The following is a 27,262-nucleotide window of genomic DNA, read 5'->3' on the forward strand; positions in this document are numbered from 1 at the left end:
AGGACCAAACTGTGCTGAGGCATCGGTAATGAGACATGCGGTTAGACTGTGGATTCTTTTTCCAGGCAACGATGCAAACTAGTAGGCTATAGATTTTTGTTTTTTCTTTCTTCCAGCAATTAAAGAGCACTTTAGCTGTAAACACACAGATTGAGGGAGAGATTTACAAAATGCACTTTAAAAAAGAACAAATGCAATCTATCATTACCAAAGAAAGACTGGGATGAATTAAGCTCAACATGGGTAATGGTTACTGCAGTTTTTTTTCCCCCTTTTGCTAGAATTCAGAGCGATCACTTCCTTTCCTGTTCAGCACTGAGCCAGGCTGTTGTCACAGTCAGATTTGTCTCAGCTTCTGAAGCAGCCCACGGGAAATCACTCATCTGAGGGCGTTGGGCAGTCATTCACCCGGCACCTCCTCTGCTGGAGCCCCACCTTTAGACTCGTGTACCTGCTTAGGCTTGTTTGGTATTGCCCTGTGCAGTTGCTAGGAGACTTCCAGGAAGCTGCTGTTCCTGCGTCTGGGGACGTGTGGGGACATCTGGGGATATCTAGGGACGGTGGGATAAGGGAAGACTCAGGAGGTGGAGAGCTTGCTCTGAGGTCCTCCACCTGCCTGCCTGCCGCCCCTCTGGAAACAGCACCTGGCAGGGTCACCCCAGGGCTGGGCGGGGCGTTTCCATTCGGACAGGTGCTTCACCCTACCCTGCCTCGCCCCTCCTTCCAGCTCAGGGGAGCCTCCCCCTTCCTGGTCTGTCCTGGGCGAAGCTGAGCCAATGACCCTGGGTACGCCCTCCACTCCAGCTGAGCCAGGGCAGATCCCAGGCCCCAGCCAGGGCCCAGCGTGTGCCCCGGGGGCCTGGGCCCCAATGGCTCCTCCGGGCAGGCAGCCCGGAGCTCCAGCTAAGACAGTCCCTTAGGGCGATGTTCTGGCCCTCGGGTGACTTCAGCAATGTCCCTGAGAGACAAGGGCGGGGAGGAAGAATGTTTTGAGTGGGACTGCCGAGATGAAGAGAGGAGGCCCACCCTGGAGCAGCCTGACACCCTGGATCTCGCGGAAGAGGGTAAATCCTGTGCTTTGCACAAATCGGATCCTTTCCCTGTTAGTGTCTAGGTCAGCCGGGCTGGTTCACGAGCTCACAGCTCGGTTATTTTCTTACTGAGCTGTACCGCCAGGTGCAGTAGAGCTTACGTGTTGAGTGGCACAATGACACTCCTGTGCAGCCACCATGAGCGACACACATCTCCAGCACCCCAGAATGTCCCCTTGCTACACCTGACTCCTGGAGACCGCCTCTGACTTGTATCACCTGAGATTTGTTTTGCCTGTTTTTTGAGCCATGGAAATGGAATCAGACCGTGTGTATTATTTGTCTGGCTTCTGTTGCTTAACTAAGGTCTTTGAAATTCATACATGTTGTTGCAAATATCAGTAGTTGTCTCTCCCCACCCCCAAACCCAACCCCCCGCCTCTTTGTGGCATTCCAACACTCCATTGTAAGAGTTTTCATTGTTTTCTTCAGACTGAACAGGTTTTGGTAAGTTAATGGGCAAGAGATGGAGTCATTATAAATAAATCCTGTTTTTGTGCTGGCATTGTTTATTTTAAAACATTGTTGGTTACCGATTTGAAATATGGATTTTTTTTTTAAAGCTTAGAAGTAGTAAAGATAGAAAAGTACAAGGGCTGACACCGGAGTTGCCTAGGAAACCACCACCGGGCTGTATCAGGCACCCTGCGGGTGGGGGTGTGAGTTAGAGACAGGTGCCCATGTGCTCCGCGTCAGTTTCCTGGCGGGGATGCGGGGGGCTCTCACCCACAGCCCGGACGCAGGGGTTCCGGGGGTAAAGGAGGATGTTGACACAGTGACCGCGTAGATGTTCTTTAGGTCTTGAGCAAAAACCGTCGGGATACCTTGTCAGAATTCTGCTCTGTGATGGCCCCTTTTCCTGCCTCAGCCTATTACCTGGAAAATCATTTATCACTGGCCACATACAGAAACCACTTATCTTGAAAATATGAACACTTCACCTACAGGACAGTTCAACGTATTTAACTGGAGAAAGAGGGGAGCGGTGGGAGCAGCCAGAAGAGAGCAGGGGCCTTGTGCTGGGCTGGCACCCCGCCCGGCCTTGTCATGGAAGGGACGCAGACGGAAAGGAGAAAGGGGTGCAGGCTGGTGGGGACTGCGCGTTTGCTGGCTCCTGGAAGGGGGAAGGGCTCGGGGAAAAGTGTCCATCTGCTCCTACAGAACGAGGGCCAGCCCAGGTGTCCCTGATCAGCTTCTGCCCCTCAAAGCAGGGCTGCCCACTGTGCGCCTCTGCACCCCCATCACCCAAGAGCTTGCTAGAAATACAGATCCTCGGGCCCACCGGGACCCCGCACCAGAATCTGCATCGTAGCAGGACCCGGAGGGGGTCTTAGGCTTGGGGAAAGGATGAGAGGCACGGCTGCCTTAAAGGATGGTAAGATGATTTTTAAAAACCAGTCACTGGCCCTGGCCGGTTTGGCTCAGCGGTTAGAGCGTCCACCTGCGGTCCGGAGAGACCCGGGTTCGGTTCCCGCTAAGGGCGCGTACCTTGGTTGCGGTTTGTCCCCGGCCCTGTTTGGTTGTGCGGGTGGCAGCCACTCGATGTGTCCCTTTCACATCCATGTTTCCCTCTCTCTCTGTTCCTCTCTCTCCCTCCCACTCTGTCTGTACAAAAAATGGAAAAATGTCCTCGGATGAGGATTAAAAAAAAAAAAACCAGTCACTGGCCCTGGCTGGTTTGGCTCGGTGGTTAGAGCGTCGGTCTGCGGACCGGAGAGACCTGGGTTTGGTCCCCCTAAGGGCATGTACCTCGGTTGCAGTTTGTCCCCGGCCCCGGTTGGAGCCGTGTGGGTGGCAGCCAGTCGATGTGTCTCTCTCACATCTATGTTTCTCTCTCTCTCTTTCCCCCTCTCTCCCTCCTGCTCTATCTGAAGATAAAATACAAAAATGTCCTCTGGTGAGGATAAAAAAAAAGCAATCACTGAACCTTATGCTTCTAAATGAAAGGCTGTGTTCTGGAGCTGTGGCACGTGTCCTAGGCAGGGGAAGAACAGATCTGTGTTGCACATATTTCATGTATATGTGTTGCACATATGTGTATGTGTTTAACTTTTTGAAAATCGAGAGCCAGATGACAAGGATGAAGACAGCCGGCGTGGGTTGTGTCCGCACTGTGTGCCAGGCGCCGATCTACAGTTGATGCAGATTTGTCCGTTTGCTCCTTCAAACCGCCACACGAGGTTAAGCAGTGTTATTTCCATGCTGTAGGTTTCTAAGAGGAAACTTAAGTTAAACAACTCGTCTCCAGGCACACAGCTAGGGAGTGGTTCCAGCCTGTGCGGAGGCCCAGGGCCCTCTGCTCTGAAACCAGGTTGCTGGCAGCTCTCAAAGTGGGGTGCCCCCAGCAGCAGCACCCAGAACCGTGTCAGAAATGCAGTCTTGGGCCCCACCACAGACCTGCCGAGTCAGACACCCGGGGACAGCCCCCGGCACAGCGGGTTTCACTCGTCCTCGGGCTGGGTCCAGGGCACCCGGTCTCTGCTGCTCCTGCTCATGGTGCCAGCGTCTCTGGGCTCACCCTCGAGGGGCGGACCCTGCTCTGTGTTTGCATCTTACGGCAGAGTCACCTCCTCATCTTTCTCTCGTCTGCTCCCATCCCATTTCCCTCCTTTCTCTAACAGAATATTTTCAGCTGTCCTGCAGCTGAAGTGTTAATAATATTTCCAGGACAGTAACCTTAAAAAAAAAAAAAATCACTTGATTGTCAAAGTGCTTTGTGTTTTTTTGTGAAGTAAGATTCCAAGGCTGGCTCCTGCCTGAAGGAAGTCGGCCGCGTGGATCGTGGATCGTGGATCGTGGATCGTGGATCGGGAAGGTGCAGGTTGGGTTTGGAAGGGTTTGTTTCCCTGGCCAGTTTTCCTGGAAACTGCCCCGTAGGCAGAGCGGCTGTTTCTCTGACACTGTCCCAGCGGCTCGTCTCGAGGGGAGGGGAAGCGAGGACCACGTGTGGGAGACAAGCGCTCCGTGACCAGTGAAACGTGTGCAGCGTGTGGACGTGCCGTGTGCGCAGGTCGTTCAGCTGGTTTTCTACACTGACTGGTTTAAAGAGGTGCTTTTGGCCCTGGCCGGTTTGGCTCAGTGGTTAGAGCGTTGGCCTACGGTCCTGAGAGACCCGAGTTCGGTTCCCGCTAAGGGCACGCACCTCAATTGCACTTTGACCCCGGCCCAGGTTGGGGTCGTGTGGGTGGCAACCACTCGATGTGTCTCTCTCACATTGATGTTTCTCTCTCTCTCTTTCTCCCCCCCCTCCCTCCTGCTCTATCTGAAGATAAATGCAAAAATGTCCTCAGGTGAGGATAAAAAAATAATAATAATAATAATAATAATAAAGAGGTGCTTTTGGTTGAAAACCAGAAGATAAAATTAGCATTTGGGTTGCTCTGATAGCTACAGACTCAGGAGACACCTGTCCGCTCCCGGTCACCTTGTGGGGGTGACAGGCACTGTTGAATGTTGCCCAGTTCGTCTTCAGGACAGCCTTTGAGACCAAGCCTTTCCCATGTGCAGGTTGTCCCTGTCCAGAGGTTGTCACCTGCCTCCTGCCACACCCAGGCTCCAAGCTAATAAAGGCCCCTTTCTCCCATTATTTTATTTAATCTCCAGGGAGAGAAACTGTCCCGACTCTGTCTTCACTGAGGACTTGCAGGCGCAGAACCGGAATTGACCTCAGCAGTTTCACGCTGGGTGGCAGGGTGGAGGGTGGCTTTGCTGTTTCCCCAGTCCCCCCAGCTCAGGGGGAGGTCACGCTGGGCTGCTGGGAGTGAAGCTGCAGGTCACCCCTCTGGGTCCCAGCAGCACCCCCGGCGCCAGGGAGTGAAGTGCCTGCAGTCTGTCACGTGGCCGGTTCCCGCAGCTTCCTCGGGGAGATGCATAAAGAAGCCCGACTTCGTGGTTTTTTCCTCACCTGGACACTTCTGAGACCTTACCCAGTGGCAGGATCAGTCGCTCGGTTCCTGGCAGGACTCGGAAAGAGCATGTGGGATGGTGTCCCGGGGGCCCTGATCAGCAGGAGAGTGTGCGTCCAGAGTGGCAGCCTCGGCCTCGGACATGAAGGTATTTTCAGGTTGAGTACTAGCCAGACATTGTCAGGAGAAGCAGAGACGAGAAAAGAGCCCGTTGGCACCGGGAGCCCAGAGCCTGAGGTGTGCCTCGGGCCAGCCCCCAGGCTCTGGCCACAGCCGCACCTGCCGGGCCATCCCGTTCTCCAGCCGGTTCCAAGGCCAAGCATGAGAAGCCACGCGATGAAGGACAGCCCTGGCCTCGCTGAGTGAGCTGCGTGGGGGTGTGCCCGTTCCCCGAGGCGGATGGGATGCCTCTGGTCCCTGTGGAGTGGGAATGTGACCCCGTGGGAGGAGCCACAGGTCTGCCTAGTGTCTGTGTTGACAGTGTGGCCCTCTTGGGATGCCCTTGGGGTCACAGATGAGGAGGGAGCCTACCCGGCTCATCAGGACTGCCCTCCGCACTGTTCCAAAGGTCTCATTGCTGATGGGGTTTATTACCTGTGTCCAGCCTGGGATTTTGTTGTTAGTGTCCATGGCAACCCCACACAGGCCTCCACTGACCTCAGTTGCTCAGGGAGGTTCTCTTGCTGGGGTGTGGGTACCAGTTTCATCCTAGGGCTGGCCATGAGCAAAGCTCACCCATGGTCCGTGTATTGGGGGGCCCCTTGCTGCTCTGCCCACTTCTGCCCCCTGTCCCCTGACCCCCTGCCATTCCCAACCTTCCTGTCTCTGAAGCTCCCCAGCAGCACCTCTCACCTGGCACTTCCTGCTAGTGCCTCTGAGTTATGTTAATTTATGCATGTGTTTTACTTCCTCAGCTAGGCCAAGAGTTCCTTGAGGGTAGGATTCATTTATTTACTCTGCACTTAAGAGCATTAGCTTAGGGGTCAAACAGACCAGGCCCTTCCCTAATAACCCTGTGGCCTTGGGCACTTTCTCCAGGTCTAAATGTGGATAATAGCAGTACTTTCCTCATAGGATGAATGTAAACTCGACAGACACCCAGCACTTAACAGAGAGCCAGGCACATGGCAAGTGGTCAAACATGAGCCCTTGGGTTATCACCATTAACTACCCTGGTGATGAATGGCCACCCTCGATCAACACTGAGTGTTCCAGTGTAGGGTGGGGTGAATGATTATGGCATCTAACAGACCAGGTACATGTCCATGGTTATGTCCTGCCTGACCTTGGACAAGCCGTTTGGCCTCTTTCCCTGCCTGGTGTGTTCAGTAGAGATCATATTTGTATCATGGGGTTCTCCTGGGTTTTAAGTGAAATAATAATATAAAATTTGGCACGTTGTAGATCAGTGGTTCTCAACCTTCCTAATGCGAGCCTTGAATACAGTTCCTCATGTTGTGGTGACCCCCAACCATACAATTATTTTCGTTGCTACTTCATAACTGTAATTTTGCTACTGTTGTGTCTTAGGCGACCCCTGTGAAAGGGTCGTTCGACCCCCAAACCACAGCTTGAGAACTGCTGTTGTAGATACTCAGTGGCCATTTCTTCTTTCTGCTCTCAGCCTTGGCAAGGGAAGGTGAGCCACCAAAGTCCACGGAAATTTCAGCTAATGATGCTGATGAAGCAGTAAAGTGGAGCCATTCTCTTCTCTTGGCATGTGATGCCTCTCTCCCGCCCCCCAGGGCACAGACCGGCCCCGTGCAGACGCTGGTGAGGGCCCAACAGACTGCTCTTCTCGTGGGCTGACCTGCCACCTGGCCGGCCCCGAGGCGGCCGGGACAAACCAGCACCTTTCACCCGAGAGGTGCTGGCTTCTGACCACACAGCCGCTTATCAGTTGATACCTTTCTCCTTAACAGCAACTTCTTTCTGCGGGACTTTCTGCCTCCTCCTCTCCCTGTCACATTGGACGTGACCTTGCCCCTTTCTTTTCTCTCTGGTCTCTCCAGGACACTTGCTTATCTCAGGGTGGTAAGAGATACACCAGGCCTTTGTGTGTTCACCCTCTCTGGGCTGTTGGTTAGAAGTGAGCCTTTCCTTGCAAAGACTGGTCTGGGAGTAAAAAAATCATCCCCTTTTTTTGAGCATCACTTATGCATTGGGCCCAACGTAAGACTCCGCTGTCTTCACGTGACTTACACCTCCCAGGGGGGAAGGCACATGGGACATTGGTAAGAATTAGGTTCGTTGTGGCTGTCGCCATTTCAAGGGTTCTGTGAAAGTAGTTATATTTTGTTTTGTTTTCAACCAGTTAATGTGTGTCTTATGGGTCTTAGTAGGTCACTTGGGCTCTTGGGTCAAGTCTAAATTATTTTGTAGATGTTGAAAGGCAACAGCTACATGAGGGACTTGGCTGAACCTCCAAGAAGTGGCCCTGCCTTGGGGGAAGGGCAGGAGAGTGTCGTGCCTGGGAAGAGAGGTCAAAGTCAAACTCTTCTCAAAAACTGGAGAGAGCTGGCCCCTGGTTTTCTGATGAATCTCTCCCGAAATTGCTCTGCCATCTGAGCACCTTTTGATGACAATTATCTAATTAAGACGAATCTAGTCTTGCCTAGCTGGTGTGCTCAGTGGTTGAGCGTCGACCCAGGCACCAAGAGGTCGCGGGTTCGATTCCTGGTCAGAGCTCATGCTCAGGTTGTGGGCCTGATCCCCAGTGGGGAGCATGCAGGAGGTGGCCAGTCGATGTTCTCTCTCATCGATGTTTCTGTCTCTCTCCCCTTCTCCCTCTCTCTCTAAAATCAATAAAGAGAAAATAATTAAAAATAAAATAAAACTAATCTGGTCTGTGGGGCGGGCCAGCAAGCACTCCTGTGCGTTTGTTCGGTGCAGCTCGTCTGTGGGGTCTGCTGTTCCTAAACAGCTTTGCCGTCTGAGGGCACCGCTGAGGGTGGCTCTCCAGGTTGAGATCATAAGGGGATGGGAAGTGGTTGCAATACGGTGTGAGTAGTTCAGGGATTCTTGTTTGCATGTCATTTGATAACTTAAACTATCGAGACATAATTTACATCCCGTAAACGTCGCTGATTAGTGGACAATTGAATAATTTTTAGTAAATTCACTGAGTTGTGTCATCCTCACTCTAATTCAGTTTTAGGACATTTGTATCCCCTTCCTCTTATGAGATCCCGCGTGCCTTATACCGTGAGTCCCGCTCCGCCGGAACCCCAGGCAGCCCCTGACCCTCATCCTGTTGAATTTGCCCCGACTGGATGCTCTATAAGGGTGGAACCACACAACTCGGCCGTCGCGTCTGGCTTCTGAACAATACGTACGTGTTGTGGTGTACGTATATCCATGTTTCGTCCTCTTTTGGCTGAATCACAATCCATTATGTGGCCGGTCCACATTGTGTTTCTCGACTTCGCACGTGGGGGTCACTGGGTGGGTCCCACCTTCTGGCTGTAATGAGTCATGCTGTGTAAACATTTGTGCACAGGTTTGCGTGTGGACACAGGTTTTTATTTCTGGAGGGCAGGCGCCCAGGAGACTTGTGAAGTCTTTGCAACCTCAGGCGAGTCCCCTGACTTCTCAGAGCCTGAGTTTCCCTGCCATCAAGTGTGGGGACACCTGTGTCTCACCCACCAGCACGTGTCTGGCCGAGATACGTGGACGTTGCTGCTGTGCAGTTGGGTCAAACCCCCATGTGAAGGTGGCCCCCAGACGTGCTTTGCCCAGTCAGCCTGGGCTAGATGTCGGCGGGATGTCTGCCGGGGTGAGGCTGACTGTGCAAGGCACGGGCGTCACAGCAGTGGGCAGAAGAGGTGAGGCTTAGATAGGGGTCGGTTACATGGAGGCACCGTCTTCCCGCTGGGCCGTGGGGAGGAGCAACCCCCCCCGCCCCCGGTGGAGAAGAGGGAGAAAGTCCCCACAGAAGGAAATAGCAGCACACAGTGCCAGGCCAGACACCGGAGAGTGGCATCGTCGGGTGTGGATGAGCCGGGGTGGAAAATGGGCACAGGTGGCAGGTGAGGAGGTGAGAAAGGTAGGCTGGGGCCAGGTAAGGGTGGGCCGTGTGTCTCAGGGGTTGAGGCTCTGCTTGTAGGCGGTGGCAGTGCTGGTTTTAAAGCAGAAAGAACATTGACACATTCGATTCAAAAGCATGGAGGCAAGACTTGAAAAAGGACCTCTGTCTCGTCATGCCTGGAGACTTGGCATCAGGGTGACTCACTTGGACTTTATGAGAAGCTTGTTAGCTGTGACTCTCAGGTTGTGAACTTTCCACCCCTTGTCCCTTTGAACAGAGCAGACAGTTTTATGAGGTTTACTTCCTGTGGGACCAGGGGCCAAATGTAGGGATGCTTTTTCAGCCGACCTGCTGCTGATGTCACAGTGAGAAGGGAAAATCCACTGATCTGTGGACCATGCTTCGCTCTGTCACCCAAGTCCCAGCTCCTGTCTCCAGCAGACATGTTGGAATTTCTAGGGGGTACATGACTATTTTGAAAGTAATTCAATATGCCTATGATTTTTACAACAAAAATTATAGACAATAAAATACATTTTTTAAACATTTTTTTCTTTATTGATTTTTTAGAGGGAGAGAGAGAGAGAAGCATCGATGAGAAAGAACATCGATTGGCCACCTCCTGCATGCCCCCACTGGGGATTCGGCCCACAACCTGGGCATGTGCCCTGACTGGGAATTGAACCGGTGACCTCTTGGTGCCTGGGTCGATGCTCAGCCACTGAGCCACACTGGCGGGGCAATAACATTTATTTTTAGAAGAACTGATGCTGAGATACAGAAGATAGGCGGAGGAATTATTGGGAAGGGGACACTGGAGAGCGGGTTCTAAAAGAATTTGAAAACCATGTTCTAGTCCATGAGAGACATGACCTAGAATAAGAGAGAACACAGCCCAAACCACCTGACAAATGGAGCGGCCAGGCGTGGACATCTCGCCATTCGTGTCTATTGGCCACTTGGCCTTTGAGTTATAAGGAAACAGTGTTCTCCTGAAGGTTCGGGATACTTATAAATATACACACACATTTGTATGTGTAGTTATATATACATACATTTATACACATACACACACATGTCTGTGTATAAAATATCCATTTATTCCTCCATAGTTATATAAAACTGACAAGAGAGAAATGGATCAAAATTAGGTTAAGAAGTGATGAGAGATTATTGTTCAAACAACTTTTCACCAGCAGACAGCGTGTGAGTGAGAAGTGAGTTCTGCTGACGGTAGTTCCTAGGGGAGGTTGATAAGGCCTGTTGAACGAACACCCCGAGTGTCGGGGGCCTTGGCTAGAAATAAGTGGTAAAGCTGTATTCAAGGGTCTTAGGGTCTGCACACCAGAAACACAACCAGGCAGTACCCACCATGTTCCAAAGAGAAAAGAAAAGCTAAGAGTTCTGAGAGTAAAAAGTACATTCTTGAGAAGAATCAGTCCTGTACTCTTAGCCACTGGGCTGGTCCCAGATGGTGAACCTCTAGATGACTGGTGGTCTGGGTAATGGGCGTCAGGTGGTCTGGGTAATGGGCGTCAGGTGGTCTGGGTAATGGGCGTCAGGTGACCTGGGTAATGGGCGTCAGGTGGTCTGGGTAATGGGCGTCAGGTGGTCTGGGTAACGGGTGTCAGGTGGTCTGGGTAACGGGTGTCAGATGGTCTGGGTAATGGGCGTCAGGTGGTCTGGGTAATGGGCGTCAGGTGGTCTGGGTAATGGGCGTCAGGTGACCTGGGTAATGGATGTCAGGTGGTCTGGGTAATGGGCGTCAGGTGACCTGGGTAATGGGCGTCAGGTGGTCTGGGTAATGGGCGTCAGGTGGTCTGGGTAACGGGCGTCAGGTGGTCTGGGTAACGGGTGTCAGATGGTCTGGGTAATGGGCGTCAGGTGGTCTGGGTAATGGGCGTCAGGTGGTCTGGGTAATGGGCGTCAGGTGACCTGGGTAATGGATGTCAGGTGGTCTGGGTAATGGGCGTCAGGTGACCTGGGTAATGGGCGTCAGGTGGTCTGGGTAATGGGCGTCAGGTGGTCTGGGTAACGGGTGTCAGGTGGTCTGGGTAATGGGTGTCAGGTGGTCTGGATACCTGACTATCCTTTGCCTCATCCTTCAGAGGGTGGGAGGTCTGATGGGTAGCTGGGCATTGACATTGGTTTGGAAAGTTCAAGTTCCCAGTTAAAACAGGAATAGAATCCTTTCCTTGTGTCCCAACTACTTGATTATAGTAATTTAGCAGTTTGACTATTTCTTCACTCTGTTTCTCAGACCAAGGTGTCAAGGGGCCTTATCAAGCCTGTTAAGGTGAGAAGACACAGGTTCCCAGGGAGACCAGGTTGCTGAGCTGGAACCCCCTGCCTCCACCCAGCCAGCCGGGCCTCCTGGGTTCTGTCTCTGACTTCCCTGCACTCTGCCCTGCCTCCCGCCTACTGCCCACCCTGCCTGAGGGCTCATTCGGATGCCCACGTCTGACCTGGTCCCTCCCCACCCCCCACCCCCAGGTGTTGTTCTCCCCGTGTCACTTTCTCTTGGGCCTCAATTTCAGTCACCCCTGAGCTTGCCAGTGGCCACTTTTCAGTTCAGGGCCTGTGCACTGTAGGTATTTTGGATTTCTCAGCTGACATCTCATGTTTTTGAACAGGAACTAGAAAATGGATGCCAGTATTTATTCTCAAAATTGTTTGGGGCACAGTTTAATTCACATAAAAGTTGCATTACTGATTTTTAGACAAAAGCCCCCGCCTGAGGAGCTGAGCCCTCCCCCCTCCCCCCCAGTCACAGGTCTCCCTTTCCCTGGTCAGCCAGCCCGGGGCCACTCATCATCCCACCTGCTATCTCCGAGTAGGTGCTTCTGAACCAAGATCTAGCACCTTCAGCCCCGGGGAGGGCGTTCCTGCCAGGTGGGGCTCCTGCTGGGCGGTGTGGACAGCCCTCTGCCCGGCACGTTATCCCGCCGTGGTCTCGGCGGCTGTCCCCAGGCAGTGATGGTGCTGGGGCAACCCCATCTTGTTTCCGACCTTAGGTCTCACCTGTCCGTCTCACAGTTGGACACCAGACCCAGGACATGGACCTAGTGCCCCCTTGTCCCAGCAGGAAGCCCAGATCCTACACTTGGTGATTTACCTTTCACCCAGTCTTGTCTCTTAACTCTCTCAAGAAAAGGGACACGTCTCTCTACCCCCACTGCCAGCCAGGATAACCGAGGATTAATCAACAGCTGACACGCTGATCACCCCACCTGCCCCCCCTTTTCTCTGCACTGTAGCCAGAATATTTTTTGAAAGACAACTCTCGTGGGGATACTCCCCTTTGAAAACCCACCATTGGCGTCCCATTGTCCCATGATAAACATCCAAACTCCTTACAGGGGCTGTCCAGGCCTCACACACCTGGGCCAGGGGTGCCGTGACAGGCATGCGGGCTGCCTGCTTTCTGTGCCCCACCCCCGCCTCCACAGGACAACGGGTTTCCTGTCGTGTTCAGTGCAGAGCCTGGCGCACGATGATGAATGTTGTTTAACGTCAGGTTGACACCATCAGACGTGCTCTGCGTAGGTGTACCTGTCTGCTCTGCTCCAGTAGGCATGTTGTACTTCCTTTCCTAGGCCTTAGACCCTCATTTTCTCTTGTGGCATTATAGAGGTTATGGCTGTTCTTTCACTTTCTTACACCTTTTTGGGTAGTCTTCACAACAGTGCCGACCCTGCGGAGCTGTTACAATGATTCACCGGGAAAGCACATGAAAGCCCAGGACAGCCAGGGACTCCAGAAACGTTATCTGTGGCCCCTGCTGGGAGTCTCTTCTCATTCTGAAATTCACCATTTGCTAGCTGTGTGACATGGGATGAGTTGTTTAACCTCTCTGGGCCTCAGTTTCCCATTTGTAAAACGGGTTGAAAGTAAGCACCCTCCCTGTAGCATTCGGCGCGCTGAGGAGTGATGGAGATAATCCATTTAGAGGGCTGTGAACAGGCCTGGTCACAGGAATTGTGCTCAGGAAAGTTCTGCTGCTGTTACTACTTCCTCTTAAAAGGAACCTCAGGGAGGGGTCCCAGGCCCCTATGTTGTAGACAGTTGAATATTTTCTAGAAAAATATATTAAGTAATCCGCCCCCCCCCCATTATTGCATGTTCTCAACAAAAACAAATTAGTAATGAAAATTAGTAATTCCATCCAAATGTCAGTATTTTATGGCTCTCCTAGTTTTTTCCTGTATATTGTAAATCTGTACATTCCCTCCTCCCCCAGTTTGGAGTATGTGTGCTTTTAGAAACTTACTTGGAGTAAGAATGCACATACTTGCATGGCTCAGTCAGTAGTGGTTTTCGTTGATGCCTCCGCCTTCCAGAGCTCGGCCGACTGTCAAAGGCCTCGGGACTTCGGGCGGTCCCCACATCTCTCTGCAGCCCCGATTGGACACGAAAGGGCACCCCTCGCCTCCCGACTCTGCATGGTGACAACAGGTGCCTGACTGATTAATGCTGGAAAAAAACACTGGCCCAAATGTACTTTTTTGGGGGGTTCAGTTGTTAAAGTATCTTAAAGCTTTTTATAATTCACTTTATAAAAGGGCACCATGAGAGATCCCATGGTGTGGGTGCACACACCTGCGTAGGAGGTAACACTGTGTAGGGCTTAACACTCCCACATGCGTGCACACACTCGCACACACGAAACGGGAAATCTAAGTAGGATACGTGGGCTGTATCAGTGTCGGTGTCCGGGCTGTGATATAATTTTACAAAATGTCACCACTGGGGGGAACTGGGTAAAGGGTACAGGGATCTCTGTATCATTTCTTACATCAAAAAAAATTAACTTAAAAAAAATGGAAGTGTCGCCTTGGCCGGTTTGGCTCAGCGGTTAGAGCGTTGGCCTGCAGTCCAGAGAGACCCGGGTTTGGTTCCCGCTAAGGGCATGTACCTCGGTTGCAGTTTGTCCCCGGCCCTGGTTGGGTTGTGCGGGTGGCAGCCACTCGATGTGTCCCTTTCACGTCCATGTTTCTCTCTCTCTCTCTCTCTCTCTCTCTCTCTCTCTCTCTCTCCCCCCCCCCCATTCCATTCTATCTGAACAAAATGGAAAAAAATGTCCTCGGGTGAGGATAAAAAATAAAACATGAAGTGTCATTTCTGACTACTAGAATCCCGGAGGACAGAGCAGCTCCAGATCTTGTTCTCTTATGCTAGGGTGACAGGGAGCAGATGAGTCAGACTGTGTCCCGGTTTTCTGTTTTCCTGGACAGCAGAGGGCCTGGCCCTCTGAGAGCTTGGTGGGCGGTAGCAGTGCTCACAGTACCGGTGTCCGCGCAGGGCCCGGTGCTGCTGCCGTCCATTTCCATGGACAGACGGACGGGGCGAGCGGTGCTGTCCTCCTGGCCGGCTGGCTGGCTGGCTGGAGGGCTCCAGTGTCTCACCTGCTCTGTGGCAGAACATGGCAGCTGAACAGCTTGAAAACTAATGCCTGTCCGTGGCGTAGCATCTTCACTGAAGGATTTCTCGTGACTTCAAGCTAATGAACTATTTACAGCAATTTGAGCTGGACTCTGTCTCCATCAAATTCAATTCTGGTTTAAACAAACCCTCGTAAATCCTCCTCGCCTGTTCCTACGCGGCAGCCCCCAGGGAGGCGGGGGAGGGAAGTGCCCGAGGCCAGCTACCTCCCTGCAGCAGGGGCGAGGCTTCCTGCCATGAAGGGCCGAGTGGGGAGAGGCAGGGAAGAGGAGCCCCCTCTCCTGGCTCCCAGGGCTCTGTGTCGGTTGGGTTTCAGATTTGGAACCAGATTTTAGGTCACCCTTCTGAAGCTAGAAAATCATTCCAACCGATCGGATTTCTCTGGGCTCCTTCCCTAAGATGGTCTCGACTTGCATTTAATAAAATATTTAGAGACCTATTGCATTTCTCTTGCAGCTGGCCATCAGTAATGCCCCTGAGTTTGACATAGTAGTAACTTCAGTTCCCAAATGCCTTGCATGGGATGTTACTCAGTGGGGGTCATTGCCAAAGCCGAGCTCTCCAGGATCTTAGTTATGCGGAGTCACTAAGAAGTTATGATTTAGTCCCAAAGTGGCAGGTTTCAAAAAATTTTATACTTTGGCCCTAAATGCATTTGCATTCACTCCTTCCTGCACCAAATAAAACCCATGCGGCCTTGCCAGTGTTTGCTGAACTGCAAATCAGTTCCTCGCCATTAATTTCAAATAAAATAACCCTGAGGTTTTTCAGCAGACCAGAGTCTTCTTTCATTGCACAGGCTTTTCCTCCAGTGGAAGGGAGAACAAAGACACACAGCCCTAAAGTGGCCTCTTATGAGCACAGTAAATTATACACGTAATGAAATATTGCTGCATGCGTGTGTGCGTGTGTGTGTGTGTGTGTGTGTGTGACCAGTTCAAGGTTCATGTGCCCAAAGCTTCATAAAGGCCAAAATTCAAAACATCAGAGCTTGGAGTAAGGAAAGGTTTGTTGATGAAGAAGGTTGCAGCTTGAGAAGATGGGAGTTGTCTTAAAGCTTCTGCAACTCCATCTTCAGAGAGCCCAGAATTCAGGCTTCTTTTATATCAAGGGAAGGGAGGATGGGTGGGGCAAGAGTGGTGTGATACCTAGGCACCAGCAAGGATCCAAGTAAGAGTGTGAAATCTCTTAGTTCCTTGGTCCATTGACCCCTGCTGATCTGAGTCTGGTCTTGAGGCTCCTGCAGACTTGCAGCAAGCTCATCCTGAAGGCCATGGGAGAAACGCAGGCTGAAATTAAGAGAGAGTCAGAGAGAGTGAGCATTTACATGTGTTGCAGTAATAGTAGAGGTCTTTTTGGCGTGGATTTAAAAACTGTCACTCTAGGTTTTATGGAATGGAAACTGGTTGCTTAGCCTTAGAATTTAAGCCATTTGGGGAGGGGGGACTGTGCCATTATGAAATTACCAGGTAAGACGTTTGTTTCATAATTATACCAATAGCCGCTTTCTGAAGGACCCTGCCCTGTCCCCGTGCTTGGGTCTCTGTGGTTAGTGAGGTCTAGATCCTGTTGGTGTTTCTGATCATTTGGTGGCTGGGCTGCTGACCCATTTGTTTTTGCTGAATTTGTATGAAGCCAGATCCCTGTCCACTCTAGTGCCTTGCCCCCAGCCCCACACACAATGTCACACACAATGTCAAGGCTTTGCAGGGGTTAGAGGTCACTTCCACCCGCTCACCCTCTCAGAGCCTCAGGCTCTTCCCTGGAACCGGGAAATGACCAGGTGATGCTGAGTGCTGTGTGGATTGAATCTGGCAAAACCAACAACCCTTTGTGCCTAATACATGTTTTTTGTATGTATGTATGTATTTATGTATGTATGTGTATATTTATATATATATATTTTTTAATTCCTTACCTGAGGATATTTTTCTGTTTATCATCAGATAGAGTAGGAGGGAGGGAGGAAGAGAGGGAGAGAGAGACAGAGAAAAGCATCGATGTGATAGAGCCACATCGACTGGTTGCCTCTCACACGACCCAACCAGAGCCAGGGACAAACTGCAACTGAAGTATGTGCCCTTGACCGGAATCGAACCCACGACTCATTGGTTCACGGGCTGATGCTCTAACCACTGAGCAAAACCGGCCAGGGCAAATACACATTTTTGAAGCCACTTTTCGGTTTAGCAGGTTTGTAGCCTTGGTAGTTTCGCTGTCACTTTTTTTCTTTCTTAAAATTAAATTTTTTGGAGTAACATTGTTTGATAACGTTATATAAATTTCAGGCGTACAACTTTGTAAGACAGCATCTATATAGTCCATTGTGTGTTCACCACCCAAAGTCTGGTCTCCTCTGTCATCATGTATTTGACCCCCTTTACCCTCTTCGTCCTCCTCCCACTTCCTTCTCCCCTGGTAACCACCATTCTGTTGTCTGTGTCTGTCAGTTTGTTTTATTTGTTCATTTGTTGCTTTTTGTTTTATATTGCACGTAAGAGTGAAATCACATGCTTCTTGTCCTTTTCTGTCTGACTTATTTCACTTAGTGTGATACTCTGAAGATCTATCCATGTTGTCACAAATGGCAGTATTTAATCTTTTTTATGGCTGAGTAGTATTCCACTGTATATGTGTACCACATCTGCTTTATCCAGTCATCTGTTGAAGGACATCTAGGCTGTTTCCATGTCTTGGCTATTGTAAGTAACACTGCAGTGAACATAGGAATACATGTATCTTTACGAATCAGTGTTTTAACGTTTTTTGGGTAGATACCCAGAAGAGGGGTTGCTAAGTCATGTGGGTAGCTATAGTCTTAATTTTTTGAGAAACCTGCATACTATTTCCCACAGTAGCTGTACCAATTTACATTTCCACCAGCCGTGTACCAGGGTTCCCTTTCTCTACAGCCTTGCCAACACTGGTTATTTCTTGTAGGATTCATTGTCATTGAATTTCTTATTTCTTGCAGTTTTATGTGCTGAAAGAGTTGGCCAGATGACTAAGACATATAATGACATTGATGCTGTCACTCGGCTTCTTGAGGAGGTAAGTGTTTCGGGGAATGGGAAAGGGTTGCTATAATTGGCTGATTATAATTTATATTCATTAAAGCGTACATCATTGTCTATATCAGTGAAGAATCTCCGAAATTGGACCCTAACAGGGTATAACTTAGTGGCTTTGTGTTTTGTACTGATAACTGTGCAGGTCTTTGTTACCATGTAACTTTGTACATGGTAGTTTAGGTTTTACAAGGAAGGTATTAATGATACATAATTGGGTAACACAGAAATACCTGCCAGAATGCCCAGTTTAAGACTTTTTAAAACCCTTAAAATATATTCTAACACTATATTTTAAGTGTATCCAAAAATAGCAGAAAAATAGATCATGACCCATGTCTTTGCAATGTGTTCTTTTTCACTTACACCAGGCTAAGGGGGTATTATTATGCAGTGTCAGCATGGAAATAACCAAAATAAGCATGGCAGGAAAACCTTAGGACACTTGCTTAGGATCAGATGAGCTGCTGGTATGTTAGAGACCAAGGTTTTGTCAGCTGCTTCTTGGCACTCTGTTGGCATTTGAGAATTACAGCACTGTGAAGGAAGCCTCTAGAAACAGATGAGTGTAATTTCTATATCCCCCTGCCTGGAACAGGCCAGAACACAGTAGGTTTTAGAAAGTTGAATAAGTGCCCATCTTTAAACATGATCTTCCCTACCCCGCCCCCCAGATCAGTCCTTAAATGCACTTCTAGACCCTTGTCTCTGCTCTAGAATTGAATGACTTGGGGCCATGTGACCAGTCCTTAGCCCTTCTCCAGGAAAAGAACAGAGGATGTGGGAGACCCAGAAATCGTTGTTGTTATTTTCAGCCACTAATAGGACAGGGTTGAAATATAGGACCACACAGGAGGAGTGAGACCCAGTTTTGGGGGACATCTTTTTACCCCATCTTTTTTGCCTCTCTTTCCTGGGGTTTTCCCTTCTGCACATCCAGCGTTCTCATACACCTGCTCTGAGGGTATGAGGTTGGTTCGCTCTGAGGTCCTGAGGGCTCACCTGCCCTGCAGCCCCCTCCCCTCCCCCCCCTAAAGGCCATCATTAACAGGCCCAGGTGAGTTGAGTGGGGGCAGGAGCTGAGACCTGCTTGACCACCTGCATGTCAGAGAAGTTACAAACTTCTCAGCCTCAAATAAGTGATGTTGTTAGGTGTTTGGGCTGTGACGGGTGTCGCTGGGGCAGTGTAGGGCACAGGCCTTCTGATGGCGCTCTAGTCGCAGCCATCTTGGTGGCTGGCATTAGCCACGTGGGAGGCTAGCTTGGCACCAGCATCGACTTTTAAAAATGGTTTATTATGGACACCTCCCTGCTGTGTCCGTTTCCCCCGAGAATGCCACTGCTCTCTCCATCTGTGGTGTTTCCAGCCCCCGCCCCTCACCCCATTCCCAGTGAGTCGTCAAGTCTTTTTCTGAGGGGTCCCGTGTTCAAACTTCTATTCCAAGGCCACCACTCCAGCTCCTGGATCCTCAGCAGTGAGGTTTTAGTCTCTCTGCTCAGCTCTCCCTGCAGCTACTGCTGCCTCAAGCCCCCTGTAATCACCTGGCCCCTTTGCTGCCACGTAGACCCCGCAGTGCGGCACAGCTGAGACCTCAGCCTGGAGGGCCGCGCACCGATCACACTCTGAAACGTCCTCTTACTTGGCCCCAGGACCTGCCCCTGCTCTCCCACTCTTGACCCTGTGCACCAGTTGGTCACCTCTGTCGTTTCCTGGCTTTGAGTGCTGTGCTGAGGGCTCCTGGGGGAACCATCACCAGGGCCCAGGTAGCCAGTGTCCCCTCTGAGTCCCCTCCGAGCCCCGAGCTTGGTCACTGAAGGTGACGTTTGACTGAGAGCTGTGTGTTGCCCGTGTGCCACCCCATTAATGCTGCGGGAGCTCTCAGGAGTAGGTGCCACCGCTTCCCCCGTCTGCAGAGACAGGACCTGCGTCGGAGCGTGCAGAGGATGCCCAGCATGGCATGTGGCTTTCCAGCCCAGGTCCCTAACTGCAGTGCCGTGACTCGGTTGCTTTGGCTGTCATATTCATTGCCCTGTGTATTTATTTTGGGGGACTATGGTTAGGTGATTGTCACTGGAACCAGGGGTGGGTAATGATTTTTACGGGATGCTGCCTCTGTGAGGGTCCGCTGCCTGCATTCTCGGCTCTTGCGGAGTTTGAGATGGCAGCGCTGGGTGATAGGTCCACGGGCAACGGGGGCTCGCTGCGACCAGCCAGGAGCTCCTCCCCAGGGGCCTGGGACTCCGCCCCCTCTGCAGATGCTGGCTAAAAATAGCTCGCTTCTCCCAGCTAATTCCTTAAACGTGTGTCAGTGTATACGGAATATGCTATTGTCTTTTAAAATAATTGAGCTACTGCAAAGAATACTTGCGGGGCCGTTTTTTAGGTGGCTCCATGTTGTGCCACCTTGGTTTTGTTTTGTTTTGTTTCTTTTCAAATCTTGGTTTTGTTTTTAGTGGCTCATCCTGGGTGTGGGTGTGGGTGGTATGTGCCCTGTCACTGCCTTTCCTGGGAAGAGGGGAGTTTCCTGGTGACCGGCTAACTGCCCCAGGCATGTGCCCGTGGTACTGTGCTTTTCTTGGCTGTGATGCCCTCTCCCCCATCGGGGTCATTTGGTTTGGTTGGCATGCCTGCCACATGCAGGTGGGGTGCTGGGGTGTGCACAGGGTGCCAAAGCACGGCCAGCGGCCAGTGTGGACAGTTTGCCTCTGGGTTTGCGGGAAGCGACTTGGCAGCTTGCCCTGGCTTGCTTCGGTTCGGAATTTACCCCTGGACAGAGCTTCGTCCTCCCTGGCTACAGAGAGGGTTATTCCGAGGACCCTTAGTCACCATTTTTATCCTGAAATTGGTGAATGAGATGAGTAAGCTGCTAAGCGTGGGAGGCAGGCTGCTCTCCAGCTCCAGGGGTTCCGCTCATTGGTTAAAGGGGCTGAAGCACAAATCCTAGTCTTTTTATACAAAGCCTATCTGTGAAGAGGGAGTAAGAGAACCCGTTCCTCACAGCTTATTTCCAGGGACCTAAATCATTCATTCATTCATTTATTTTAATCCTCACCTGAGGGTATTTTTCCATTGACTTTCAGATAGAGTGGGAGGGAGGGGGGGAGAGAGAGAAACATTGATGTGAACGAGACACACCAGTTGGTTGCCTCCTGCACGACCCTAACCAGGGCGGGGGATCAAACGCAACTGAGGTACGTGCCTTGACCGGAATCAAACTTTGGTCTGCAGGACGACGCTCTAACCACTGAGCATACTGGCCAGGGCCTAAATTATTTGTGGCCTTTTATTCTCTCTGAAGTTGAATCCAGGGGTCATTTCCTAGCAGTTCTCCTGTATCCAGAAGTAAACGTTTACCAGCTGTTGGCTGGTCGCAAGAAGTGGTTTTTTCGTTGTAATTCTCCAGGAGAAACCCAGCCGGCCTGACCCCTTAGTAAAGGAAAACAAGAAACACTTTGATAACTTATGTGTTCTTTTTCATTTCATTCATAAATATGTTTACTATAATGCCTTGCCCTTCCCCCCCCTCTGGCAGAGAGTTTTCTTTATGATCCTATAAAGATTAGGTTTTTGGTGTAGAGGAGGTGAGAGCTGGGGTCAGTAAGGCAGGGAGGGTCAATCTGGGGGTAATGGGGAGGGCGGGCGGGGCATGGTGGTTGAGCCCCACCCACGTGCTGTTCTTCCCCTTCCAGTTTCTGTTCCCCTTGGGCTGCAGCCTCTCAGCCCTGGGCACCCTTCAGCATCCCCCCACCCCCTCCCCCGCTCTAGCACAGCCTTTCCCAGCCGGTCTTATCACTCAGCTTGATTTTGTTTGCCTTGGAATCTGAGTGCAAAATGCGGCTGAGGCTCAGCAAACGTCTGTGTCTGTTGGACTCGACAGCTTGGAGGTGTGGGTGGGGGACAGACTCCCTCCCCCCTGCAAGGTCTTCTGGCTGGCCTAATAATCGAGTAGACTTGAGACAGATTATCGAGAGAAAACAACCACATTGAATCCAGACATATGTACGGGAACCCTGCATTCACGAGAGAGCCTGAGCCCCCCCAGGCGCAGGAGCAGATTAGAGACAGAAAAGGAACGTGGGCGGAGAGGACGTCCTGAGCTAGGAATAAGGTCATGCACCTTGGGGGCTTCGGAGGGTCCTTGCAGGATGATGAGAGCAGGTGCTTAGTAAATAGAAGTCTGTCCTGCACGTTAGGTCAACAGAGATGATCTCTCCTAATCTCACTGTGGGCAATGCCCCTAACGTAAGTTCTTCTAGGTGGTTAAGGGACCGGCAGGAGTTGCCTTTAGCTCACAACAATCTACACACTACAGAGGCACGTCTCCGGGTACAGGATGGAGACGCAGAACAGGGAGGCAGGGAGCCGAGGGGCATTAAGCACCTGTTCGGTTCTCAGTCTCAGAACCTGCCCTAGTAGGGAAATTGAGTAGACTTGAGTGAGCTTGGCGGAGACCACACTTCCAAAGGGAAATGGACTTTGCTGTCCCCGTTTCGGATGAGTGTTAGCTGGCTGAAACCACTGGACGACAGCCCCTGGACAGGTAGGTGTGCACGTTCCCTCACATTGCTCCTCTGGGTCCTTCCCTCCAGGCGCCAAACAGGCACGACTGTCGAGTCTGAGGAGTGGTCAGGGGCCACTGAGCAGGACCCTCCTTGGTAGCTGGCATGGATGACCACACGAGATGAGCATCTTGGTGGAGTGGGCAGATTCAGCGGGCCCCTTGGTTCCGCGGCGGGGCGTGCTGGGGAGGCACACATTGTGGGAATGAGCTGGAGGTATTTATGGCTCACTTGACGTGACACCAACCGGCTTCTGGGACAGTGGAGATGGCAGTGACAGGTTTTAGACTGTTGAAACCTAGGGCGGGGAGGGCCAAATTCCTGTCAAATCTAGTCTTCCCAAATTATACCCTGACCTCGAGCGATCCAGCAGAAACCTGTGATGAGCAGAAGGCAGGCATGCTGCACAGAATAGTTCAGTGGATGTGTGACAAGTTAGAGATAGCTCAGCCAGTGTGGCTCAGTGTATTGAGCGTCGTCCATGGACTGAGAGATCCCAGTTTGATTCCCGGTCAGGGCACATGCCTGGGTTTTAGGTTTAATCCCCAGTAGGGGGCGTGCAGGAGGCAGCTAATGATGCTTCTCTCTCACATTGATGTTTCTATCTCTCTTCCCCTTCCTCTCTCTCTAAAAAAATCAATAAAAACATATTTAAAAAAAAAAAGAAGTTTGAAATAAAAGCTGCTGATGGTGTTTTTTTTTTTATTGTACAAGTCAGTGAATCATTAAGCTAGAAGATGTTTTTCAAGGGTATCTCAGCTAGTCTGCCCCTCCACCCTCCTCCCCCTGACAGCCAGCCAGGCCCAGACATGTTCCATCAGAACCCGAACTCGCAGTTTCAGACTAGAACAGTTCACCTGGAGCAGGAAGCTTTGGACCAGTACCCCTGTAGGACACATCTTAGGTTGTGACCCAGTACTCACAGAAGTTAATGTATGACAAGCAAATTTTTAAATGTGAACTTGTACCCTTATTACGTGGAGGGCACTTTGGTATTTCAGTTCTGTGCTGCTGAATTGCATTTAAACCGAAATGTCAGTTGTCACTGCTAAAATGGTTCTCAGCCTGCTGCAGGGTTATTACCTGTCTTTGGGGAAAACGAATCTAGAAGGTACCTGCCCCTCTGAGCAGGGGACACTGGCCAGGGTCATGCAGGTAATAGTCCACCAGAGGCCACAGCTCCTCCCGGGTGTTTCTGATCTCAACCACAGTAACCTAGAAATCAAAGGCTGTTTCAAAATGAGAGGCAGCAGGCATTTATTGGGGATTTTTAAAAAAGAAAGAGCAGCTATCCGGGAAGCACTGCTTCCGGCGGGAACCCGAGGAGAGTGCCGATGGGGAGGCCGAGGCCGAGATGTGTGTGAGAAATGGGGACAGTTCCTCCAGCAGAGGGATGGCATTTCTGTTGGTGCAGAGACGCCAACGGAGAGTGCTCTTTCTTCTAAAGCATGTTGTTCATTTCCGGTCGGGCAGTTATCAGCCCAGTAGTCACAGTGTGTGCTTTCTTGTTACCCTTGTGGCCAGTTCTTTGGGACGCAGGTCGCCGTAGGCGCAGGTGGGAGGTTTTGGTGCCCTGCTCGATCACTTTGGGGGTGGGGGCATCAGACGTGCAAGGCCGTTGTTCTGGGACAGCAGCTCCAGCTTCGTTTTAAAGTGGGTCCATTTAGGTTATTTTTCTTAACAACTTAATGTTCCCGTTCATCTGCTTTTTATTTATTTATTTATTTATTTATCTATCTATTTATTTATTTATTTTGTTATCCTCACCCGAGGGAGAGAGAGGAAGAGAGAGAGAAACATCGACGTGAAGGGACACATCGAGTGGTTGCCACCCGCACGACCAACCAGGGCCGGGGACAAACTGCAACCGAGGTACGCCCTTAGCGGGAACCGAACCCGGGTCTCTCTGCACCGCTGAGCCAAACTGGCCAGGGCTCATCTGCTTTTTATACCAGGTGAACAGAATAATTGGCATAGGCTTCCAAAATAATTTTGTTTCCCGAGTTCCCCTCCCCTTGCCAGCCCCCACTAACCCTGAGCAGGTTGGGTCTAACAGTGGCAAGCAGCCCCTCCAGCGGGGCCAGGAAGTCTGCGTTGGCGACAGCGGCCACCCCACTGTTCCTACCGTCCGGGGACAGCTTCCCCCCATAAAGGCAGCTGACTGTATGTGCCACGCAGGATTTTCCTCGGTGCCCTGCTCTGCCCCGAGCGATGCCATCAGCTGAACTGACAGAAAGTTCTGCGTCTGTTACACGCCTTTGACTCTGAAGTAGGGCAATTTCATGCATTCTCTCTCCATTTTGAATGTATTTTTAAGAATAATTTTTCTTTACTGCCCTGGCCGGTTTGGCTCCGCGGTTAAAACCAAATGAGTCACGGGTTCAGTTCCAGTCAAGGGCACGTACCTTGGTTGCCGTTTGTCCCCAGCCTGGTTGGGTTGTTTGGGAGGCACCCAGTCGATGTCCCGCTCACGTCGGCGGTTCTCTGTTCCTCTCCCTCCCTCCCACTCTATCTGATGATAAATAGAAAATATCCTCGGGTGAGGATTAAAAGTTAAATAAAAATAAAATAATTTTTCTTTATTGATTTTAGAGAGAGAGGAAGGGAGAGGGAGATAGAAACATCAATGAGAGAGAACGTCAACTGGCCGCCTCCTGCCTGCCCCCCACTGGGGACCAAGCGCACAACCTGGGCATGTGCCCTGACCGGGAATTGAACCAGCGACCTCTTGGTGCATGGGTTGATGCTCAACCACTGAGCCACACCAGCCAGTTTTTTTGTTTCTGTTTTTTAATAAAGCCTAAATAGCCTCCCATTAAGTAAAAGAAATATGTTTTTGTATTTCAGAATAACCTGAGACATTTTTGTTTCGTATGAGGCAAATGTGAGGAGGTTGGTCAGTGCCAGTTTAATTGTACTGAAGAGGCTGCCTCTCCTCCCCACATGGCTCTCGGCTTTATCGTGGGAGCACTTTGGAATTTCTGGGTCCATTCATTCACCCAGCAAATGGTCACTGGGTGTTTCCATGCACCAGTGCCTGGTCACACAGTAGCCCAGCCCTCAGGTGTCCCGGAGAGACTGGTTATCAGAAGGCTGCACCAATACCCAACAGTTGTCCTTGGAAGCAGGTTTTTCCTGTTGGAACAGAGACTGTTTTCATCAGATGTTAAGGTTTCCTTTCATCGCTTGAGGTCTGCGTAGCTCCCGCACGTACGTGGGCCGAGTGCGCACCTCTTTGAACGGGTATCGCGTGCTGGTGAATGGGTGGTGAGTTATTAATCCCTCTGTTATTCCTCAAAGCCCTGATTTTCCGCCACTGGCTCCTTCAGGAAGCCTGAGCATTGTTTTGAATCTCTGCTCTCCCTCTGCCTCACAGAAAGAGCGGGATCTGGAATTGGCTGCTCGGATTGGCCAGTCGTTGTTGAAGAAGAACAAGACCCTCACCGAGAGGAATGAGCTGCTGGAGGAGCAGGTGGAGCACATCAGGGAGGAGGTGAGGAGCGGGGGCCGCAGGCGTGGTGGAGGTTGATGTAACGGTGCCATTCGGAAAGGCCCTCTCGGGGGCTCGCCCAAGCCCGAGCCCAGAGCTGCCTGTCCTGGAGTGGCCACCGGGACATAGGATGCTGCGTTCCTGCAGCTCCTGTTCAGTCTCCTACCCACAGTGGGGACGGGATCGCCCAGGGTGCCACAGACCCCACTGTGTTGGCAGGTGCACAGCGCCCAGTCCCGTGGCAGGCCGGGTAGCCACCACCCCTTCCCTCCAAGAGTCCAGATTGTCACGTGGCCGAGAGAGAGGCTCAGGGCTTGGCCACAGTGCAGGCAGGCGATAGGACGAGAAGGGTTCCTGAGTGGAGTGGGCAGGCCGAAGAAGGAGCCCTATCAGGAGGGGCCAGCCCACGCTGCAGAGGGAGGCAGCCACTGCCCAGGCATCGTGCAACGTTGTGTTTGTAAATAAAAAAGTAACCTGTTGTTTTCCTGATAGAATCCCCATTGTCTTCATGACACAAATCTTGGCTGTTGGGTATCAGTGGTGAGGGGCGGGCATGAAAGTCGTAGGCTTACCCTAAGGGGCCGAGGTTTTGGAGATGGCAACACGGGTTTTCTGGAAGTGCTGGGGGGCGGACAGGAGGGGGAAGGCTCTGTGACATCTGACGGGGTTGGCCCAACAAGGATGGGGGCTTAGAGCCAGACTCCACTTTGAAAGTTCTATCCATCATCCCGTTCTTTTACAGTGATTGATTGATTTTCATTAAATTTCTTGGGGGCAACATTGGTTAATAACATTATATAAATATCCGATGTACAACTTTACAATACGTCATCTGTGTGCTCACCACCCGAAGTCCCTTTTCCTTCTGTCATTCTGTATTTGACCCCCTTTGCCCTCTCCATCCCCCCCCCCTCTGGTGACCACCATTCCGTTGTCTGTGTCTATGAGTTTGTTTGTTTGTTTGTTACAAACTGAATTTTAATTGTGAGGACTTTCATTGGGTTTTCTCCTTCTCATTTCTTTTCCCGTATCTTCTGTCTTAGTGGGAGGGGAGGCCCTTATTCATGTCCCTAAGATGTAGTCACACTTTTTCCTCTTCAGAGTTATTCCCAGCTCTGGACGTCTGGGTTTAAGAACAGTTTAAGATGATGAAACAGAGTTGCCGCTCTATCGGAAAAGCTTTCTCCCTGGGCTTTCTTTAAAAGATGACAGTGTGTGCTCATGTTCTCAGATAAATAAGTTGACCCCTGCTTTCCCTGCCCCCCATCATGGCCTGAATGCCCCTGCTCTGGATAACGGAAGCATGCCAGTCAGCCCGGCCCCTTCTCAGCCCCCTCCGAGCAGAGGGACGTGCCACCCAGGACCCAGTGAGTGGTCGCTCGCTGTCCCTCACATGCCACTTCTCCATGTCACGCCCTTGCGTGTGGCTTCCTCGCCTCACACGAAGGGCATCCTACGCTTCGGTTTGGAAATGCCTTTTGTCCCTTGGGAAAGCTTTGACTTTGAAAGCTATATGTTCCCCCCGTCACATCAGTACAGTGTCAGTCTGAGCGTGGACGCTAGAGCCCGTGTGCACAAAGAATCAGCTTCCCCGTGGTGTCGGACTAGATTCAGTGTGTTTGGAAAGTTGCAATAGACCACAGACCTCCCCCTGCCCCCCAAATCAAATTAGAAACAAG

The 27,262-nt window shown here is 51.2% G+C and overlaps 1 protein-coding gene across 6 annotated transcripts in view; it reads left to right on the plus strand.

Moving 5' to 3' along the window:
- TRAK1 (trafficking kinesin protein 1) overlaps nt 1–27,262 on the plus strand; it is a 103,693-nt gene that overhangs the window by 46,292 nt on the left and 30,139 nt on the right. For 4 of the 6 annotated variants that reach the window (XM_036266408.1, XM_036266409.1, XM_036266405.1 and 1 more), the window contains 2 exons: nt 17,440–17,516; nt 25,470–25,586. In XM_036266408.1, coding sequence (XP_036122301.1) covers nt 17,466–17,516; nt 25,470–25,586 — 168 coding nt within the window. In that variant the 5' untranslated portion in view covers nt 17,440–17,465. Of the gene's footprint in view, nt 1–760; nt 1,065–17,439; nt 17,517–25,469; nt 25,587–27,262 lie in introns of those variants that run through there. The other 2 variants (XM_036266403.1, XM_036266406.1) reach the window with 1 other exon arrangement.

The sequence above is a fragment of the Molossus molossus genome, unplaced genomic scaffold, assembly GCF_014108415.1.
Source record: "Molossus molossus isolate mMolMol1 unplaced genomic scaffold, mMolMol1.p scaffold_m16_p_18, whole genome shotgun sequence".
Classification (NCBI taxonomy): Eukaryota; Metazoa; Chordata; class Mammalia; order Chiroptera; family Molossidae; genus Molossus; species Molossus molossus.